The sequence below is a fragment of the Protopterus annectens genome, chromosome 3.part1 (assembly GCF_019279795.1).
Source record: "Protopterus annectens isolate FY-2018-M chromosome 3.part1, PAN1.0, whole genome shotgun sequence".
Classification (NCBI taxonomy): domain Eukaryota; kingdom Metazoa; phylum Chordata; order Ceratodontiformes; family Protopteridae; genus Protopterus; species Protopterus annectens.
This window is the reverse complement of record NC_056732.1, coordinates 1,458,239,347-1,458,262,822: the sequence shown is the minus strand read 5'-3', so window position 1 is coordinate 1,458,262,822 and position 23,476 is coordinate 1,458,239,347. Positions and strand designations below refer to the sequence as shown.

General features: G+C 37.4%; 1 protein-coding gene across 2 annotated transcripts in view; it reads left to right on the top strand.

Moving 5' to 3' along the window:
* The window catches only part of CFAP69 (cilia and flagella associated protein 69), a 2,033,309-nt gene that overhangs the window by 460,829 nt on the left and 1,549,004 nt on the right, over positions 1–23,476 (top strand). For both annotated transcript variants that reach the window (XM_044067529.1, XM_044067528.1), the window contains exon 5: positions 4,631–4,707. In XM_044067529.1, the coding sequence (XP_043923464.1) occupies positions 4,631–4,707 (77 nt within the window). The remainder of the gene's footprint in view (positions 1–4,630; positions 4,708–23,476) is intronic.

The window sequence follows — 23,476 nt, the reverse complement described above, 5'->3', positions numbered from 1 at the left end:
TGTACCCAAAGCTTGTTTCTAAGTTAACCTTTTGCCATTCCTTCAGTAGATTTGGATGTACTCAGCCTTGTGTCTGCATAACCAAAATCTGGGAGCGATCCTGTAGTTCATAGGTAGGTACTAGGCTATTGGCCCTAGGGCCTATATAAGCCTAGCCAAAAAGGTACCCTGGCTTTCGCCACCCAAGAAAATTATTTTCCTGTGTCCCTGTCGAGCAGAGCCACAGAAGTGATCCCCAGGGTGAATTTCCTATAGCTTCATAGGCAGGTACTAGGCAGTGAAGGCACACCTCCAAATGGAGGCATTGCCACTGAAGTCTCTTTAAATCAAACAGGCTGTTTTCAAGGTCTCTAGTGCTGCATATAAAGGCACTATGATCCAGGCACTCTTCAGGGCTATGGTTAGTCTCTGTATTTAAGTCAAGGCACAACAGGGGATTCTCATTAAGACGTATTGAGCCCTTATTCATGCTCTTCTTGGCCATACACCAGGAAATATTCAGCAGTTCATTACAAAGTCAGCAGTCTCATTCATACCATTGGTCTGCTGTCGATAATCCAACTCAACTGCTGTGCCAGATGACCCTTCCACCATGTGTGGGTATGCTTCCAAGCAAAGAAGAACAAAAGACAAAAATAGGTAGCCTTCCACTGAAGAACTGTGTAATATGAAGTTTCCAGTCAACAAAATAATTACCACAGTCACCACAGCCAGGGTAACAAAATGTGTGACACCAGTAAAATAGAAAAATTTCTTTATTGGGATAAGCACTTTCAAATCACCCAATCCTTCATCAGATCCTTATAAAACAGATCAGTTAAAAAACATTTAAATACTAAGACATACCCAATCAAGACTTGCAGTCTGTGCTCCATCCTTCTGCACCACAGAGCCAGAATACATTAAAATATTGAATTTGGTATTACTTTATTAATTGTTAGCTTTGTAGGACTTCCTCAGCACAACTGGCATTTAGTGACCAAGCTATTACCCTATGGTATACACATGGAGAGGATCAAATTGAGACTTCAGTCAATGGCATATAACCATCTTGCAGCTTATTTCTTTAATCCATTAAATCACTATGCTTACAAAATTGTATTACTGGCTTATCACCTACTGTTCCTTTTTTTTGCTATTTTATGTTTTTTATTTATACAACATTATGATTTTTGCTGTATGATTGGGCATTGGTGGGACTGTAGACTATAACGTTTCAGATATTTTTGCTGTGGTTTTGTGTGTGTGTGTGTGTGTGTGTGTGTGTGTGTGTGTGTGTGTGTGTGTGTGTGTGTGTGAAGACAGAGCAATGCATATTATGTTATATTATATATTCATATACATGCATGGAATAATTAGGTGTCTGGTGTGTGACATATGAATTACCTCATACTGTCAGATTAGGAAATGTGTTCCACAATGACTGGAGAAGTCAGAAGCCATGAACTGAGTTCTCTTGTCATACATTGCAAGATAATGACCCCACATTTATTATTTTTTCTGTGTTCCTTTATGGGATTTGTGAATATCTTGAGTTTCTGCTGACTAGAGCTTTATGTAGTTTACTGGAGAGTTTATGAATGGGCGGTCTGGTGAATTGGTTTCTCCCGTAATTCCGGGCAGTCTGTTGAATTGGTTTCTCCTGTAATTCCTAAAGTACATCTGGAGTGTTTCTCCCTGGGCCTTTGCTGAAAATTGGCTTCTTTTCCAAGTCGAACTTTCCCGGTTAACAAATATTAAATAAATAAATTGATTAATTAAATACAGTTTAATGTTCTTTTGTTAAAGAGATATTTCATTTATTTGGTGCATTTTAGGTCTGTGTTAGTAAGATTTGTTAGTTCTATAGATTTGTAATATACTGAGCCCTTTGGTTATTCTCTGAAATCAAGGAAAAATAGCATTGTTAACTCATTCAGCCCTATAGTGCTTTTACACATTCTTCCATTTATCACCCATATGCTCCATATAGTATCCTGACATTTTTGAGGGTTTGCTTCTTTATCAACATGACTTGCCAGTTAAAAACAGGCAACATAGGAAGGGACAATGTATAATTAAGAAAATGACACAAAAACTGCTAAACTAGAATATCCAGCAGTGGAGATATTAATCACTTTCACTAATTGTTCATATTTTCTCATTTGCATTCATATTTCATAACTGAGAGAGCTACTTGTTATTGAGACACATTGTGTGAAATATTACGAAAGACAGAAAAATGCATTGTCACCGTCCATTTATCATATATTAGAGATATTGCTAGTTGTTTGTTAGTAATTTTGAAAAGATGCAATATTTCCATATGCACATTAATATTTGAATAAACAAACAACTTACAAACTATTGCATGGCATCAGGTTAAGACATAAATGATGCTGATATTGCACTGTATTATATCTTGATCGATATTTAGTAGTATTTTTATTGTTAGTTAATACAAATAAGCATAATTTTCATATTTATGAAAATATCTCCGTAAGCAAACACTCAGAAAGGTAATTATTGCTGCCACTTGAAATATCAAGTTTGACTGAACAGAATTGCTCTATGCTTAGCTCGTACTGTTTCCAGCATATAAAATATTTGCAAAGGTTTAGAGGAAAATATAATCCCTGGTTTGTGTGCATTATAATATATTACAGTATTGATATTTGACTATGAATACTATTTACTCTATAATTAAGACTGCGTCTGATAATATTGCTATTTGTACATTTTTAATAGCCGATAGTTAACAATATGCACCTTGGTTCCGGATGCTGTTTATGTGGCAACAAGAGGTATATGGCAGCTTTTAAAGCTGTTAAATACTTTATTCTTCTATGATTTCTTTTTAACTTTTAGTACATTGGGACAACTAAAACCTTCCATTTATTAGAGAGAATTATAACTGAGTCTCTTATCCTAACCATTTGTTAATTTATTTTCAAAATGATTTGAAGAAATTTAATTCCCAAACATCACTGTGAAAGTGAATTTTTATGTAAAGATTTTTCTAGGACATAAACAGCCTGGTTATTTTGATTTTATTTATTTTAACATTTATTTACCGAGAAAGTCTGACTTGGAACAAAGCCAGTTTTCAGAGGAGGCCCGAGAAAAAAACATTCTAGACGTGTTTGTAGACTCCACACAGATGGTACCCCAGTCGGGAATTGAACTGGAGAACCTCTTGCTGTGAGGCTACAATACTACCTCTGCATCACTGCGCCGACAATTATGATCCGTGATCCAGTCATAGTCCTCTGCATTATGTTTTTTGTAGTTAGTTTAGTTTTAGTTAGTTTGGCCAGAATTTTGTCCCTTATGTGAATGATGCTATTTTTCTGATTGGTTAGTTGTAGGCAGTGTTTTCTTTAGCATTTTATTGTTTTATTTTAATATGGTTAAATTTCATTTGTAGGGGTTGAGTTAGGTAGGCAATATTATGTTTTAATCTATGTATCTTGTTTAAATGAAATTAAATATATGTTTGGGTTTGCCGATAGTTTTAGGTAGGATAAGTTATTTTTAGATCATAGCATCAAAATATATACAAGAAAATTGGAACATAGGTCAATTTGCACCTTACTAAGAACCACTTTTAAGCTTGTCTTCCTTTTTCAAGGAGGGTTAGGCAGGTAAGTTTCTGTGTAAACTTAAGGGTGCCCATCCAGTTGCCTAAGCAACATTTGCGGGATAAAAAGGAATTGCATTGCTTAATCTGGAGAGGAAGTTTATTTCAGAGCAGAGGGAAATGCAATGTGATGAGCCTGTTCCTCCATTTTGTTTTATTTATTTCCTGATGTAGGTTTGTAGAGGATGTCATTCTGCAAAATCACTTTTATTTTTATTTTACTCGCTGTACTTTTTCTCACCGCTTTCAACCTAAGTCACACCTCACAACTCTCTCCAACCTCCTACTCCAGTGCTTTATTTGTTTCTCCCCCTAACTTACCATATCAACTTTATCTCTGCAGACTTTTCTTCTTCCTTTTTCTCTTTCCTCCCTACTCACCTAAGCTATCTGAAGACACCCTATGATTCACTCTTCTTATAATCTACTTTTCTTTCCATCTGTACTTCATTCTATAACCCTGATATGAAAACCCTCTCTCATACTAAGACATCACTCAATTTCCCCTCACTGTGTCTAACCCCAGACCTCCACTGAAAATGAGCCTTTTTTGGCCCAGTCAGACTTTCCCGTAAAAAAAAATGTCTAATAAATAAATACATTATTCTGAATAAGAAATGCGTGGCATCTTTTACTTTATTTTGTAATTTTATATAGCATTTATAAATAAAACTAACTAAGAGTAAGTATGGGTTATAAAGGGCTATTTTTGTTGGCTAGTTTGTTTCTAAGGAGTATCAGTGTCTTTGCAGTGTATACGCATTCCATTAGTTTTTCAAAGCATTGAAAAAACATAGGGGAAGGAAGTGCTTATTTTCTCTTTCTCTAAGATCTAGGAAATCTGCTGTCAAAGAAGCATGCATTATTTTTTTTATTAAAACGTCTCTGAATGTTTCCAGTAGGTATCCTGCAGCCATATGTATATGTAGATAGATAGATATAGATAGACAGATAATGTTATTTGTAAACAAAATGTTGACTTCTTTATATATTCATTATTTTTCTTTGCAGATTACCATTTCTAAAACAAAAGTCATCAGATGAAGGTCACTATTCCCAAATTGTTTCTGAGTCTATCTCACAGCTGGGTAAACTAGTTTGTATTTTCTATTTTAACCATACCTGAGATATTCTGAGGTATTTCGTTTGTTTACAGTGTTGCTGTTTTGCTGCAAAATTAAAATTGTCTGCTATTCCTGACATTTTTTTAAATAAGAATAAGCATTTATTTTTTTAAATAAAAAACACCTTTATTGAGTTATCATTTGTGACATATGCAATCTTACATGTATATAAATTAAAACAAACCATATTGACATATTTTCAGTTGCAAACATTTTTAAACATATTTATTAAGTTAAGACATAGGCAAACATATATTAACAGAAAAGAAAACAAACCATTTTTAACATTTTCCATTTAAATACAGTATACATCACATGTATTTTCTTTGCTACTATCATCAGTACAACATCACAAAAATGCTGAATTCCCACCTTAAACCTCACATCTCTTCCTCCTGAACATTAAGCATGTACTGTTTCCACAATTTTCATTGACTTCTGCGTAATTTGTACATTCCCTTTTTTAACTATCCCTCTTGCAGTTCTTTTATCTCTTCTCATTTTCAATACCTCATATACAGTTGGTGTAGACATTTATTTCCATTTTCTAGTAAATGTTTTGTTATTAGACAACATAATTAAACTTAAGAAGGCCTTACTACGTCTAGGCAGTTCAGATCCTGTCTACCAGCTCAAAGGAATAATTTCCTTACAGACAGCCATTTGCTCACCCAATATTTCTTATAGAGTACTCTGTAGGGAATTTTTAAATCCACCAATTCATTATACTGTCAAAACATATGTTACCAGTTACCCCTCTATTCTTCATCATACAACTAACATTTGCTATCTACCTTGGGAAAAATTCTTTGAAGTCTGCTTGGGTTATAAAAATACCTATGCACACACTTATAAGCAAAACTCCTAAACTTTCCGGATGTGGTTGCACACTTGGGAGCCATACATATGTCTTCCCATTTTTCTTTGTTAAAAATTGCTTTTCCATTCTCTCTTCCCAATTTTTTCTAACTTCTTCTCATTGAGTATTATAGTCATCATGCAATATGTTATTTGCCATACTAATTATCCCTTTTTAACAGCTGTTTCTGTTCTAGATTCAACTAAAAATTCAATCAGAGCATATATTTCACTTAAAATCCCCCTTTTTCTCTTTGCCTGTATTCTGAGATCAAGCCCTGGTAGGGAAGGTAGTCTTCTTGGCCTCATCCCACTCCTTTCCTGCTTGAGTTATTTGCTGCCAATATCTTGGTTCCTTTGCCAGGTTTCTGTAGTAAATTCCAGCCCCCTCTTGCCTATTTTCTGTATCCTTTCTTGCAGTCATCCCTGTAAGAATTGAGAGGACTGTAGAAAACTGAAATGAACTGGAAATAACTGGAAAGAGACTGGAATGAGTGGCTTTATCATTCAGTTACCTGGAACTGTGTTGAACAGGTGCCATTCACTTCTTTATGTGCCAAATCTTAAGAATGTTTCATTATGTACAGTAGAGGTACATATCAACAATATCTGAACCAGATCTTACTGTCTCCAATAACATTGCTGATAAACTGAAACTGACTGAATTATCATGTTTGTTGCTTCTGTACTCACATTCCTTTCCTCTTGAATAATATTATTAATATTCTGGAATTGTGGATATTTGACGTGACTTCTGTACTCACTCCCGAGTGTCTGTACCAAACTTCTGAGGACTGCACTGCAACGACTTTCTGCTTATCAGTCCAAACAACCTAAATGACTAACTGCATCTGAAGGCTCTCCTAATAATACCAAAACCCTGTAAATTTATTCACACCTCTTTAACCTTGGTTCCCAAGTCTGTTTGTACTGAATGTACTGCGCATTCTGTTATCACATTTTGTTCTTATCAGTATACTTGATAGAAGGCTACTGTAGCATTCCTTTCTTACTGAATCTGCATGTAAAAATGAAAATCTATGTCTGCTTTAATATGGCTGCATTTCTAGACTTATGCAAACAAAGTACTGTATTTTTGTCTAACAAATGGAACATTGATCTTACAGTCCTTATTTTAAAATCTCCTTTCTCCATTTTCATATTGGCTTAGTTCTTAAAATACTTTCTGCTACTTTATGAATGTAATATTTTGTATGGTTGTTATTCTTTTTAAGGATCTGTATCCAAAATGCCACTCTGTCTCTATTTCTTGAACTTCTCCCTTGCTTCATCATCATTCATTTCTTCTTTGAATTATAACCTTCTGTTTGTGTTATGTATATGAGCCTTAACTGTGCAGTTCTATAATATAATTTCAAATAAGGCAGACTAAAACCACCTTGTTCTACTGAAAGGATTAACATATTCCACGTAACTCTTATTTTCTTCCCAAATAAATTCCTTCAATTCTTTATTAATTATTTAAAAAGCTTCCCATTGGGCTAAAAATAATTTGACTGACCTGTATAGAAGACTAAAAACATTTTTACTGCTTGCATCTAACTATCCATATCCATAAATAAGTTTCCAGTTTCTCAGTATTTATATTACTTTTGTTTAGCCTCTTCACACATATCCTTAGCTGATGTAACAAAAGATTTTTCAATCCATACTCTTAAATACTTACCTTATCATGTCCCCATAAATATGGGTATTGCTGAACCAATTTCTGTGTGGGTACGTGATCTGTGGCTATAGTCTTTGTTTTATCTTCATTAATTTTATATCCTGAAAAGACTTGAAACCGTCTCAAAATGTTCTACAGCACTGAGATGTCCTTTTCTGGATTTATCTGGTACAATACAGTATCATCTGCAAATAAAGCCAACTTTCCTTGATTACCCTATCAGTTATATCTTTGTATTTCTGAGCCCTTTATTTTCTTTTCAGTGACTCTAAATATAAAGAAAACAACAAAGGAGAAAAGGGGCACCCCTGACTGTTTCTTTGGTTTAAACACATCTTATATGAGTGGAACTCTCCCACTTTAATTCTTGTCTCTAATCCTTCATATAGCCTTCTAATTAACCTTATTATAGTTTCAGGGAATGCAAATGCTTCCAATGCCCTGCTCATAAAATCCCATGGTACTCTGTCAAATGCTTTCTGTGTATCAAGATCCACCAACAAGAGGCATTTTCTTACATTCTGATTCCCTCTGTGTCATCATTGTTCTGTTAATGCTGTCAAACATTTGCCCTCCCTCCACAGATCCACACTAATCTATAGCTGATCCATCGCCATTATTTTAGCTAATATAGACATAAACACTTCATAATTATGTTGTAAAATTGAAATGGGTCTATATGAAGCTGGGTCTAAAAGGTCTTTGCAATCTTTAGGTAGCACAGCCACCACAGTCTTTTTCCAAGATGTTGGTGCTTCACCTTCTTTTAAAATACCGTTAAACAAAATCTTCCAAACCTTTATCACTTTCTTCCCTGCTAATTTACAAACTTCCACAAGAACACCATCTGTTCCTGGAAACTTTCCTGGAGATCGATTATATTTTAATGTTTTTATCTCATCACTTCCTATCTTAACTGTGAGTTGTTGATTTTCTTCTACCACTAACCTTGTCATAATTAAGTCTTCCATAAATATTAACTACTACTTTTGGAAGCTCCTGTGCATGTTTGTGCACCTCTGCTTTTTGGCCACTAGATGTCATCCTACCCCCACCTATACTACTTACATTAGTATTTATACCTTCCTCATTTTTTCTATTCTCACCTTTCCTACTATTATCCCTTTCCTCCTTCTGATATTCTCTCTTATCCTTCCCTCTTTAGGCTCCTATCTCCCATTTTGACTTACGAGCTTACTCTGATACTTTTCCTCCCTCCTTGGTGGTCTACTCTGTGTCCCGCTCCGTTCGCCCTGCGGGCTCACTCCGCTCCTCTCCCTACCCCCAATTCCCACCCACCCCGGGGGTCCTAACCGTATACATCTCTAATCCCACCCCTCACTCTACCAACCTATTCCCCTGCTTCCCGCCAAACCTAATCTCCTCCCCTGTCCACACCCCATTTACTCCTCCTACTCATTAACCCTCCTATCCTCAACCTAACTTCTCTCCTCTTCTATATTATCTCTTATTACACATCATTACACTCACTTAACTTGTCTCTCTGTCTTATATATTCCTTCTACATCCCTATCACTTCTCCTACTTCTATATTATTTTTTCATTTTAACTTACAAACATACAACCAACTAGCTATCTCCATTGCTTACCTCTACTTTATATTCACTTCTACCCCACTTGTTTTAAGTATGGCCCTCTACTTATTCACAGTGCTTATACTCTCATGTCTTCTCTTAATTACACTTTTCTCTACTTACCTCCTTACCTTCATAGAATATCCACTCATTACTCAACCAAACCACATTCAGAAACATACATCCACCTTCCATATACCTCTAATCTCATTCTCAAATGCCAATTCCACATCTAGCTACAAACTACCTAAATTCCATAGGCACTCTCACCTCACCTACACCCTACCCTTAGATAAGAAGATGAGACCTCTAACCCATCAACAGAGTAAACATATATCCAAACCTGATGACCCTACCTTAAAAGACGGTGATGTTCATCCCAACCCTGGCCCCATTTACCCATCTCCTCAAACATCTAAACCTATCTCCAATAACACCCTCCTGATAGGGCATCTTAACATACGTAGTGTAAACAACAAAGTTCCCTATCTACATGCCCTCCTAGACACTCACTGCTTTGACATTCTCTGTCTCTCTGAAACCTGGCTTAAGCCAGCCACTAAAGACACTGAGGTTATACCCCAAGGCTACAATATATTAAGGCTAGACCGTACCAAACAAAAGGGTGGTGGAGTAGCAATTCTGTTTAAGAATCATCTTAACATCTCCACCCTCCCAGCCTGTCCAACCCAGGATAGTAAAGTGGAAGCTATTATTACCAAACTCCAACTAAATGCAAAGAAAGCCCTTTACATCATCTGCATGTATATACCACCTGGAAACAATATACCCATAGTAGAAGACTTTCTTAGTTGGGTTTCAAACAACTACCCCCAAGAAACTATAATTCTTGGCGACTTTAATATAGACTGGAATACCATTAATGCTGACAATCCCCTCTCACATTAACCTAAATGGTTTTACCCAAACCATTACCTCTACTACAAGGCTTAACAAATCAAGCAGGAAACAAACTATTTTAGATTGGATACTCATAAACAAAGTCAATATCACATACAAAGTAGGAACTATGCCTGATGATCTCAGTGATCATTGTTTAACCTACATTACAAGAGAAAAGACTGACATTCTACACCTCCCCAATATGAGAACTATACGTTCCACCAAACATTTTAAAACTGACTTATTTCAAAACGAACTCAGAGCATGTAACTGGAACCCCTTAAAAACACTGCCACTTAATGAAGCTGTTTCATTCTTCAATTCTACCTTTCTTTCCATTCTAAATAAACATGCTCCTGAGCGTACCATTAGAATGAAATCAAACACAGCCCCATGGCTCTCAAGTGATACAAAAAAACTAATCCTCTCTAAAAATAAAGTTTGGGCCAAATGGAGATCCCACAGAATCAGCTCTGATTTTCTTCACTTTCGCCAACTTAGAAACCTTACCAAAAAAGCTATTTTCAATGACAAAAGAAAGTTCTACTGTGAACTTCAAGAGACACATTCCAATAACCCCAAACAATTCTGGTCCTCAATCAATAGACTCCTATCCCCAGGAACAGCCAAAACTCCCTCCCCACTAAATGCTGAACCTGACACCCCTTACCAAACTGCAAATGCGTTTAACTCTTTCTTCTCTGAAACTATTCAATCTCTTGCTAAACAACTGAACACTAATGACTTCTATCTCCAAACAATCTATTAGACTCTTCTTATAACTTCTCTCTACAGCCTATCTCTACTTCTTTCATCTATAGACTTATTGTTAAACTGAAACCCTGTACCCCCTCTGCTGACAAACTCCCTTCCCTTTTTCTACAAAAAGCAGCCAAAGAAATTGCATACCCAATAGCTATACTCATAAATAGGACCATCCAAGAGGGAACTATCCCTGATATCTGGAAAATCTCTCATATTATCCCACTACATAAAGGCGGTAACTGTATTGACTACTCCAACTTTAGACCCATTGCCCTTCTTTCACCTTTAGCAAAGATTATGGAGAAATGTATTCATCAGCAACTTGTACAGTATCTCACTTTACACAATATTATATCTAACTGTCGACATGGCTTTAGACCCCACCATAGCACCACTACTGCTCTCCTTTCTTTTATAGACACCATAAACAACAATCGCAACAATAATCTTTTCTCTTCTGCTTTATTCATTGACCTCTCAAAAGCATTTGACATGGTTAACCACTCTGCCTTAATTAACATCCTTAAATCCCTCTCATTTGACACTCTTACCATCAAATGGTTTAGTTCTTATCTCAACAACAGACAACAAGCCGTTCTCTGGGACAACCATATCTCCTCCTTACTACCCATTTCTATCGGAGTTCCTCAGGGCTCTATTCTTGGTCCACTTCTCTTTTCCCTCTACATCAATGACCTCCACGCTATTCTTCCTCGAGCCACCTGTATTCAATATGCAGACGACTCCACTATTATTTGCTCTGCATCCTCCTCCTCTGATCTAATCTCACAAACCCAAAATATCTTTAACACTGTAGAAACATGGTTTACTAGACGATATCTTCTCCTTAATGCTAAAAAAACCAAACTTCTTCTTTTCACCCCTACTATTCGTACCCCCCCCCATTTAATTTCACCATCTTGTCAAACAACAACACTGTCATCTCTCCAGACTCTACAACTAAACTGCTAGGAATAACCATTGATAACAATCTCTCAACAATCTCTCTTTTGATCAACACATCAACAACACTATCAAATCAGTAAATAGAAAGATAGGATCCTTATACCGTATTAAACCATTCCTCACCCCATCAGCTAGAGCTACTATTGCCCACTCCCATCTTTTATCTACTCTCTTCTATGCCTCTCCCATCTTCACTAACCTCAAGAAAACTAACCTAAACAAACTAGCAACTTGCTATAATAACACTGCCCGCTTCGCCACTGGTAACCCTTTCAGAACCCATCACTGCCTTAACCTGAAACTTTTAGGCTGGCTAGAACTACAAAACTATATTATAATCTCACAACTTACTATTGCCCACAAAATACTGTACCAACCTGATAACACCCCTATACTATCACAGCTTTTACTCCCTTATAATAATCTTACCTCCCTTCGTTCCTCTTGTAAATTCTTGACCAAACCTAAAAAGGCTCACAACCTTGCTGGAGACTCTCTATTTAGTAATACTGTAGGCCGAGCTTGGAATTTGCTACCTAGGGATTTAACTCTAATCACATCTCTACCCCTCTTCAAACAACAAATCAAACTGTACTTCCAAAATCACTGGCTTTGCTCATGTAATACACCTGACTGATTTCTCCCCCCTTACCTGACCTCTAACCCTACTGAGTGCTTATACTTACTGTCTATTTTCTTCCTCCTTCTAATCCTTTTTCTCTACCTACTTCTCTCTCCTCTCTTATCTCCTATTGCTAGCCCTTTTTCTCTTACTTTTTAACTACTTTCACCCCCCTTCTTTTTACCTAACACTACTCCTTTTACTTCTCCTCCTACTTGTACTTTTTCTTTTATAGCAGAAGCATCAAGATATAGCCTGTTAGTATTAAGTAAGATGCTGTGAATCTGATTTAATCCTAGTCTTGCCTATTATTGATTATGTGCCTTAATTTTTATTGATCTTATTACCATTTTTATTATTATCAATTTTTATTCAATCTTTTTCTTTTCTGTGTATTCTATGTGTGTATTATTATCATGTCTGTTTGTTATGTTTTATGTGGAGCTTTTCTCCCCGGGCCTCTACTGAAAATGGAAATATATCCAGCTAGACTAGCCCAGTAAACAAATGTAAAATAAATAAATAAATAAAATAAATAAATAACATTTGTACTCTTTCTTGATTTCCACATTTCTCTACTTTATACAAATTTTCATACAATTTCTGGAATATCTCTTAAAACCTCCACAGGATCTCTGGTTGTTTGTCTTGCTCTAGATAGTTTGGCAGCAACCTTTTTAGTGTTCTGTTGCCCAAGTCGTAGTGTTGAAAGTTTTTGTGCTCTGGAGTTATCAGAAATATTTGCTGAACTGCAATCTTTCTAAACTCATGCATATTTTCCCAGTACTCCCTTATTTTCTCTTTAACACTCTGCATTTGCTCCTCCTCTTGTTCTGTAAGACTCCCCTTATTCTGCAATACTTTAACCTTTGCCAGCCCCTCTAAGTAATTTCTGTTACTTCTTAACCATATCTCTTTCTCTTTTATTTCATCCCTATTTTTAAACTCCATTTCATTTTTCCCAGTCACTATCTATAACTTATGAAGATATTTCTATCTTCCCTAATAGCTCTTAAATAATTTCCACTACTCATTCCATAAATTCATCTGTTTTTAACAGGTAGGTGAGAAAGTGCCAGTGTCTTATTTTTTCTTTATCACCCTGTGCTTTTATTTTAGCTTTTATTGGTGCATGATCACACACAGCTATTGGATTGTGCTGAAGCTTTCAATTAAATGCACATGCTGCCATGAAATATAATTTCTATCTTGTCTAGCCAAGTTATTGTACTTTGAGGAATAATATGTAAATTCTGGCAAAGTTCCTACCACTGAATTAACATCTTCCATACCAAATATTTTGACAAATTTCTTCAGACATCTACTCTCTTTTGTTATATTATCCCTTCTAGGTCCCTCAGTATCCCTTCACTATTGAAAATCAAATTCCAGTCCCCACTTATAAATAATAATCCCTGCTTAATGTTGATAATTACTCCCAAAAATTTCTTTAACTCTGTAATAGCAGTTTTTGGTAAAATATAAATAGATGTCATTATAGCCCTTCTCCCTTTCCAGCTCATTACTACCACAAATCTTCCATTTTTGCCCCCCCCCCCATCATCTATCATTACTGGAGCCCCTCCAACAATTAGTATCATTGCTCCCTTTTTCCTCTGTCCCTGACATTCTGCAGAATATCCATTCTGGAATCATGTATTTCTGAAATGCACATGCTCATTTCTTTCTAACCGTATCTCCTGCAGAATTTCAATTTGTACTCTGCATTTCTTAATATAATTCAGTGCTTTTTCCTTTTATCTATACCTGTAAGGCCATTCATGTTCCAGGATAATATGGACACCATACCCATCATAATAAAAAGCTGGTATTTCCACTTATTATACATGATAGTTTTTTGAATGTGTTCCAGGTTTTGTTACATGCATATGCTAATGTTTGTCAGGTTGAACTTTTGTACAGTTGTTTCTTCTCATCTTCATTTGAAAGTATGTCACATTTTTCAACACTTCTTGTTTTAATGAAAACAATAAAAAAACTAAATACAAAACACCTCATTCTCCTATTAACTTGTGTATATATTTTCGAAACACCCCAATGGGAACAGTTGCTCCAGACTGACAGCTGACCTACAGGCATTATCTAACCTAAAAATTAAGGTTACCCATGCTACACTGATTGCTGTCTGTTCTTTTATTATCTCTCTTCCCCTCCCAGATATGAAAAACAGCTTGCATGCTTTCAGAAAACATTAACTTTTAGCCCTAAGAGAAAAAAAAGTACACTGACTATCTTTAAATTATCTTTGCACTATTCTGTTAACTGCATTAAAATATTAAGATGGCTAGGGAAGTTGTTACTACTTATTCACTTCCCATAATTTCAAATTTCATTTTTTTTTTCACTGGGCTGTTTGCCATTGTGCCTTCACTTTATGCATTTACTGAAACAAATAATACTTAGAATTCTCAAGATTAACTGCTTCCACCTGCAGACAGCTTGTCTCCATGGAAATTTGCTTAACAATGAGATTTGGAAATTTCACTCAGAAAAGAATGCACAGCTGCCCTGAGCTGCAGACATCTTGAATGAACAATTACCAGTGGAAAACAAACAAGCAAATATCTTTGCAGTTGTAAGAAGCTTAGCATTTTCATGGCTTTCATGATTTTGACTTATTAAAGCCTACATGCTTACAAAAATACCTTTTAGTTTAAAGCTTAAGCCAAAGGCAGTAATCTAGGCATTCACTCATGTAAAAATAAAAAGAGACAGTATCCTAAATCTACATATAATCAATCTACTTTTACACCCCACTCACACCCCAGCAGGCCAAGATCAGAGCATATGAACATTAAACTTGCTTTTGTCCAGCCTTTTGTCTCTTGTTATACTGTAAAACCTTTATTTCTTACAACTAAAAAAGTACTTGTTTACTTTAATGTGTTTAACACATACAACAGTCATTGAAAAGACCCCTCCCAAATTTGAAATTCCCCTGACTACACACTACACAAAATTGTTTATTGTATATAACATGCAGTTTATATCATGAAATGGTTTATACAAATACTAATAAGAACAGAAATTGTATCTGATATTGTCCTTTTTCATTCTTCCTCAAACCATGGGTTTGGATCCTATCCTCGGATCCAACTCGGATGCATATTCCAACTTTGGATCCAGCTTTCAAGCTCCTTCTTCTACCCATAATGCACTATTCCATCCCCATTTCCCCAGATCTTATTTGCCGCCATTGAGAACAGATGCAGGTTCCTCTCTTGAGCATCTGTAAAGCTAATTTAGTGAGTTATTTCAGTCTTTTTTCTAGTGTTAAAAACTGTAAAATATACCTTTATCTGTATATTCTCTTTCTCAGTTTTTTCACAGGATATTAGGAGTTTATACTATTTTTTAAATAGTAAATCTCTATGACCATTACTGGTATTTCTGCTTACCCTTTTAACGCATAGGGTAATTCTGTTAAGTTACCATAGTTAATAATTAAAATCTTTACCAATTTTCCCCTCTCTCAATTTCTCCATTATAAATAAAAAAAACTTATAGTTAATTTGCTGCTATTTATTGGTTATCTGCCATGCTGGATAAACCTACAGGATTTAAAAAAATGCACTTCTTGTGAGCATAAAATCCCCAAATCAGATGCCCACAAAGAATGCGTGTACTGCCTTGGATCTAAGCATTTGGACATTTCTTGTTCACTATGCTCTACTTTCAACCCTAGGGCCTTGGCAGATAGGCAAAACAAACTGATATTGAAAGGTCTACTACCAGTTACTTTTTCTTCTGGGGCTCAAGCCCCCTCTAAATCTAGCAAGTCAGCTCTGGAGCATAAGAAACAATCTGCACCAAAGGCCCCAAGGTCTTTGCCAGAGCCTGCAGCAAAAACAAGAAAAATCTCGGATCTAACATCATCAGATCTGAAGATCTGATCCTCGAATCCGAAACCCTTGGATCCAAAGTCTTCAGCTCCTTTTGTTATCTCAGCATCCCCTACAACAACACCTTCTGATACTAAACCCTCAGATCTAAAGCCTAATATGTCTTACAGGAGTCTTACTCCAGAATTTCATATTAAACCCATATCACCCATCCTGCCTGCTCAGTTGTTTCAGACTCCCAATAAACACTCCAAACCTCCACAACTTCCTCTAGGTCCTCCAGATGTTTGTCAGAAGCAGATGTGGATAGAATGATACAAACATTTCTCAGACCACAGATCCAGATGGGGGTCTGAAAAGCTCCATCCCCTGTTGGAACTATGAGTATGCCTATGAAATCCAGGACCATTATATCTCCTTTTCCTATTTGTCCAATGGTTTTGGAGTCCTAGGATCCGAAATCCCTGACAGGTCCAGTGTCAGATTCAACGAAAGCTTCTTCTGTGACTCTGACTATATCCTTGACTAGTTCTGTTCCGATACCCTTGGATCAGAATGGGTCCCGGAACTGAAGTGTCGTTGTCAGATCCTGGAGGATATGTTCACTCCAATTTTGTCAGATTCATCCCTTCCCATTGGAGCCTCAGCCACGGACAGTTCGGATTTGGTTCCATCCTTGAGGAGCAGATCTGAGAGCGGTCAAGCCTCCAAGAGGGTAGGTTGAAATGCTTTTTCTCTCCCCAGAGAACCACTCTTTCACTTTTAGGATCCAGTTCCTTTTCTCTCATTGATTCCAAGCTCTGAGTCAATCAGAGCTATTCCACAGGGACAGTAGTTTCCAGTAAGTGTCCAACCAGTTCCAGTAGAGGAACTTCTCCTGTCTTCTGACATCTCATTTGAATATCCTACAATGAAGATGCATCAGAAGAGAATGTGCAAAAGGAAACATATTAATTCCCTGATGGAGCCACTTATGGAAGATACTGATATTGATGAAGGAGAGGAGTCTCCCAGATCACTACTGGATGGCATTTCATTTGGAAATATTTTAGAAGTACTAAAATAAAAAGGTGGCTGGTCTTCCCAAAACTCCTTTCCAGTAGAATTGGTATTTTTAAAACGCTTTTGGTTTTGGCTCGTCTACATCTTGGGTTATCCTTCAGCAGATTACCTTACTGATTTGGTTTTTCACCAGTCTTGGAAGAAACTGGATACCACTAAACCAATCCCAAAAAGATCAGATAAATTTTAGCCGGACCAACATAAAGACCCCACTTGAGTGAAGGAGTCCCAGTTGATATTCTGCTGGTGACGGCAGACACCAAGAAAGGACTAGCAGAACAGAGATCTTCTGTCCATTCACCAAACAGGAAGTCTAGAGCATTGGGCAGATTTTGAAAGCAAGTCTTTTCCTCAGTAACCTTTGCAATGAGGTCATTAAACTATCTGGCATACTTTACTAGATTTCAGAGAGATTTGACCAAAGAGTTATAAAATACTCTCTCAGAGTCCATGTCTGCAGAGAATTTCAAAAGAACATCCTTGCAACTGGTCACTCTCTTATCCATATCAAACACTTCGATGAAGGCACCTCATGAGCAGCTGGTTCAAGCATTACCATAAGAAGACATGCCTGGATGTGGCTATGCGACTTTGCGGAGCCTTTTAAGACGTCTTTTATCAATGCCCCATTTGATGGCACTTCCTTTTTTGTGCCTTCAGTAAAAGAGATGCTTACCCACAGTGAATAAGTTGGAAAGACTCTGCCATGGGAATCAAGGTTTCTTCCCCTCAACAAACCTTTTCCAGGAAGAAGAGATGTGTAAGGAGATGTGGTTCTGAAAACCTCAAGAACCTTTCCAAGACCCACACTGGGATGATTTTTCCAAAGGCAGAGGAGGAAATTCTAATGGAAGACATCACACTAGAGGCAGTGGAGGCCCACAAAATTAGGGTTTCAGGGATTCTTGCCATGACAGGCCCTTCCAGCACTCCTAAAGTGCTGCCTGACTGTCCAACTCTGGAGACAGTTGGAGGATGATTGTCCTTGCACCCTGACATTTGGGCAAATATAACACAAGATTCATGGGTGCTAAGAATAATATCCAGAGGTTATTACATACCAGTTTTCGTACCCCCTCCTTCCAAAAGAAAGAAGCTTCCCGATGTTCCACTCAGACAGTGGAAGGAAGCATCACAAGAAATCAAAAAGATTCTAGAAAAAAAGAGCCCTCTAGAAGATCCCAACAGACCAAACAGGCTTCAGAACTTGTTCGCACTTCTTTTTAGTGTCCAAAAAAACAGGAGACCTCAGACTCATTTTGGATCTAAGCTTTTGTCTGAGAGCCAGATATTTCCAGTTCAGATCCCTACCCCTTAGACTCACCACAGCCGTCAGGGTGTTTACCAAATATATGTCAGTGGTGGCATCTCACTTGAGACTAAAAGGATTCCGAGTGTTTCCATATCTAGACACCTAGCTCCTCACTGCCCCTCCAAGCAGCTCCTTCTACATGCCATAGATCATTTGTTCCAGATTTGTAAGTCATTGGGTATAACAATAAACTATGCCAAATCAAACTTAACACCAGTCCATAGCCTGGAGCTCATTGGCACACTTCTGGATACAACAACACAAGTAGCATGTCTACCTCCTCATCGAATTTCCACGATCAGAAATCAGATTCATCTTCTTCTTTCTCTTTCATCTCCTTCAGCAAGATCAGTACTTCAAGCACTAGGTTCCATGGTAGCAGCCATTGTATTACTTCCTTTGGCATGTTTCTTTATGCGTGTTCTCCAATTGACTCCAGCTGTGCAGTGGTCCATTCTGCATCAACCCCGATCTTTTCCAGTCAAGCTTACTTTAGTTTTCAAATAACACAACCACTGGCGGATCCAACTGGATGATGTTCATCTAGGCTGACCGTTTGTTCTACCACCCCCCAATGGCCAAAGTCAAAATGGACTCTTCTGATCTGGGGTGGGGTGGGGGTCATTTCTTGGGAAGGATGGTCCGAGTCATGTGGTCTGCCGAGAGACCAATTTGCATATCAGTGTTCTAGAGATGAGAGCAGTCCCTGTGTTGTAGGCATTTAAAGATGCTCTCTCCCTAGAGATGACTGCATTTCAGACTGACAACATGTCTGTATTTTGGTACATCAACAAACAAAGAGGAACTCAATCATATCTCCTCTACAGAGAGAATATGAGAGTATGTGAATGGGCGATCTCACCAGACCACTTTCAAATTGTGATGCACATTCCGGGAAAAAACAATATACTAGCAGACAAAGTAAGCAGGTCAGTTTTGATGCATCATGAGTGGTCTCTCAATCAGTCTGTGGCAGAAATGATCTTTTGTCTTTGGGACCAACCTTGTTGTGACCTCTTTGCGTCTCCTCTTAGTAACAAGGGCAGCAGGTACTTTGCTCTTATTCCCTCCTCAGAGGGAGTCACTGAGAAATGCTCTAGTCCACTGCTGGCCTTCAGATCTCCTTTATGCTCATCCTCCTCTCCCCTTGAATCCCTAATTTCTGCAGAAAGCAAGTCAGCTGAAGAGGTCAGTAATCCTCATTGCCCCTTTTTGGCCTCAGCAAGTATGGTTCCCTTCCTACGGTCTCACCTTTGTTATCCTCCATGGAAACTAGCGCCCATCTCCAGATCTCCTCTCTCATCAATCAGGGATCCAACATCCCAACATACAGGCCCTCCAACTAACAGCATGGTTTCTCCACTTCCAGTAATGGTTAGACAGCCCAGGCTCCCTTCACCTGTGTGTGACATTATTTTGGCTTCTCAAAAAGAATCTACCAAAAAAAGTATACAGGAGCAAGTGGAAAAGATTCTCCCTTTGAATAATGAGTGTGACCCTTTCTGTGCTCCAGTTTCTGCGATTCTTCAATTTTTAGCAACTGTTTTCAAAGAAGGAGCAAGTTTCCCTGCATTTAAACTTCAACTGGCAGCAAGTTCTTATTTTCACACAGGGGAAATAAATCATTTGTTGGCTTCATCTAAATTTTGCAAGGCTTTTCTGAAAGGTATTTTTTTCTAAGACCTCCAATAAAGAATCCCTCACCAGCTTGGGATCTGACATTTGTGCTACAAGGTCTAAATCAGAAACCTTTTGAACCTTTAGCTAAAACTGATTTAAAATTATTTTCATGGAAAACAGTCTTCTTTGTAGCCATTACTTCTGCAAAGCGAAAGTCTGAACTCCAGGCTGTTTTTTTTCGAAAACACCTTACATTATTCTTCATAAAGATAGGGTTACCTTACAGACAAACCCTTCTTTTTTACCTAAAGTGGCTTCTGAAAATAACATTAACTAATCAATTCACTTACCAGTCTGCTTTCCAAATTTTCCAAGTAAAGGAGAGAACATGCTGCATTTCCTTGATATACCGACAGTTAAATTTTTATCTTCAAAGAACAAAACAAATTAGAAAATAGATTACAGATTGTACTTCTTGGATTTATTTTCAACAAGGCATGACCTTAAACCACCTAAGGCTCATTACACAATATTCATGGCTGTTTCATCTGCTTTTTGGTCAAGAACATGTATTGATGATAGTTGCACTGCAGCATCATGGTCCAGTGCTCATTACTTTGTTGTTCATTACAAATTGGATATTACCACTAGAAACAGAGCTGACTTTGATTTGATAGTACTCCGGAATATCCTTCCATGAGGGCCACCCAAAATCAGCATAGCTGGAGACTCTGTTCCATGGGTTGTGGAAGAATGAAAAGGATTATACCAGATTTAAAAGTTATGTACTCACCATAATTAGGCATTTATGTTGTCTATTTTCATTCTTCCTCAACTTCCCTCCCATCCATCCCCATCCATCTTTTTAGGAGAGACCTGTAGGATTGTATATGGAACCTACAATCCCGGGTTTGAGCCTTCTTTACTCTGTCAGCTATACCTCTCTCTGTTTAGCTGCAGCAACAAACTTGATCTGAGGTAATGGAGAGGGAATAGTGCATTATGGGTAGAGGGAGGAGCTCGAGAGCTGAATCCAAAGTCTGAAAAATGTGGCCAAGTCAGATCTAAGAATTGGATATGAATCCATGTGTTGAAGAAGAATTAAGATGGAAAACACAGATGCCTAGTTATGGTGAATTTATAATTTTTAATTTACCCACAGTTAGTTTTCCCTCTTTAGTGTCCTTCTAAAATTTAATGATATAAAGTGGGGTAAATGCCTTACAGCCCACCCAGAAGTTTATCAAAGTCAACAAAAGTCCAGTGTTTTGCAGTTACTTTTTCTTGCAAACCCATATTTCACAAATGTGATAAGATGCCATATAGTTTTCAGTTTATTCACTAATGTCAGAGTTGATGGTCTTCTTCCTGTTCATCTCCATCTCCTAGCACCAGACTCTGGTTCAAGTCCAGTGTAAAACTGCTTCTACTCAACTCCTGTGTTTTTTTTATCTCCTAATCATTTTCCTTTGGAACATTGTAAAAGGTTTCACTGACAAAGTCTCTCCATGAACCCATTCTGCATTTATTTCCTGTTTGGAGAGTAATAGAAGCAGTGCCTACCTGCCAGTTGAGCAAAGACTTTTTATTCTAGTATTTTCAGGTACCAAAGATGGAAGGATCCTGATGGGCTGTGTGGGCTTTTCTTTTCTAAATCTTTTTTGTCAAGATTTCCAAGTTCAAAATGCTTTCCCTTTAGTCCCTTTTACCTATGATCTCTTCATTAGCTGTCATAGCAAAACTAGAGTTATAAAATATACTTACAATCACATTCCTGTTGCCAAGCAGTTCAGATATTTTTTAAGATTTTCTGTGTTTGGCTTGCATTATCTGTACTCTCTTACCCTTTGGACTTTCCACTGTATCAAAGGTATTCACAAAGTGTCTAACTGCAGTAATTGATTATTACAGACTTTCCATATCTGGGTGATTGTCTTATATTTTCAGATACTCTTTCTTGCTGATAAGAGTTTTCAGCAACTGTTCAGAATCTCATACTCAATCTAGGTTTTCAAAGGAACTGATAGAAATATTCTCTCATCCCTCCTCACAGAACTGTATTCCTGGAATGTATGTTAGATTCTTCCATGGGAAGAGCCTTCCTTCCTCCAGACAAAGTAGATATGTTTCAACAGTTTTTCCTAGTTTCACCCATCCAAAGACTGACATCTGAGAGTGTATTTAGCATAATTTGGGGTACATGGCATTAATGATTCTCCTATTTCCCCTAGTCAGATTCCAGATGCAAAAGACCCAGAGGTACCTCAGGTCAAGCTAGACTTAGCATCTTCATTCTTTGTCTTTTCAGATCACTATTTTAAGAGTTGTAAGAAGGGATATTCTCTGGTGGGTATGCCAGATATTTTGCAATCTAGGGCTAACTTTCTCCCTTCCACCCCCTCTACAGTCTCTCATTACAGATGCATTAGACTTGATATGAGGAGTGGTTTCCAACAGGGTGAAAGTGTAAGGTCTGTGGAACCCTCACAACAGACAGACAGACAAAAGCACCATAGACTAGGAGTTAGCCATAACCTCTGCAGCTGTTCAGGTGCCCTTAATGGGAAATCACGTTCTTTGATCTTGGAGGATAGAGAAGGAAGTGCAGTCCTGCATAGCTGGACTAAGAGACTTGTTCACCAAGGAGATGTATCATGCTTGAGTCAGTTCCTATGAAAAAAGACAAAAGGTTAAGCCTTTGTTTTCCACTGAATCTTTTTACTTTTGTTAGGGGGATGTATTAGTCTGGTTAAAGTTTTACTGTAGGTTTTGAAACTTTTTGGCAATGGCTAGAATTTTTGAGGAAAAAATAGATCAGTCTCCTTAGTTTATGTGGATTTTATATCAGACAAACATGATAGGGATAAGGGTATGAATGCTTCTGTAGTTTCTGCCCATATCCCTGATTCTGATTCAGAGGAGGGATTAACTCAGTCTCCTATAAAATAATTTTTCTTTTCTGAAACTAGGATGAACAATATGTTTTAGTTGAAACAAATTGTTGCTCCTTTCTCCTTGAAGAAATAGTATGATTTATTGTAAGTGGAATTGCCATAAAACTAGAAACATGTTCAGCAAACGTAGAGAGTCACTACGACTCCCTTTTTACTAGCACAAAGAATTTCAATGTGATTCTGGAAAACTACAAGTTTATGTTTTACTAGGGTTGCCACCTTTCATTGTGGCTAAAACCAGACTAAGGTCACACCCCTTGCATCATCCATAACCCAGCCCATTCCTGCCATTCTCCCATCCATGCTCCACCCATTTTATGATGTCACTATGACATCAGCAGATGGGGAATACCCACTTTTTCTGTTCCTGATGTCTGCTTTCAGTCCATTTAATATGCTTTTCTTTAAAAAAGCATTGTAAATCAGCCGATGTAACAAAAAACGACAATCTGTTTCCTTTTTTGAAACAGAATTCTGGAGTGTGTACAGTGTTTTCCGGACTATCAATCTGATTTCTGGATAGTCT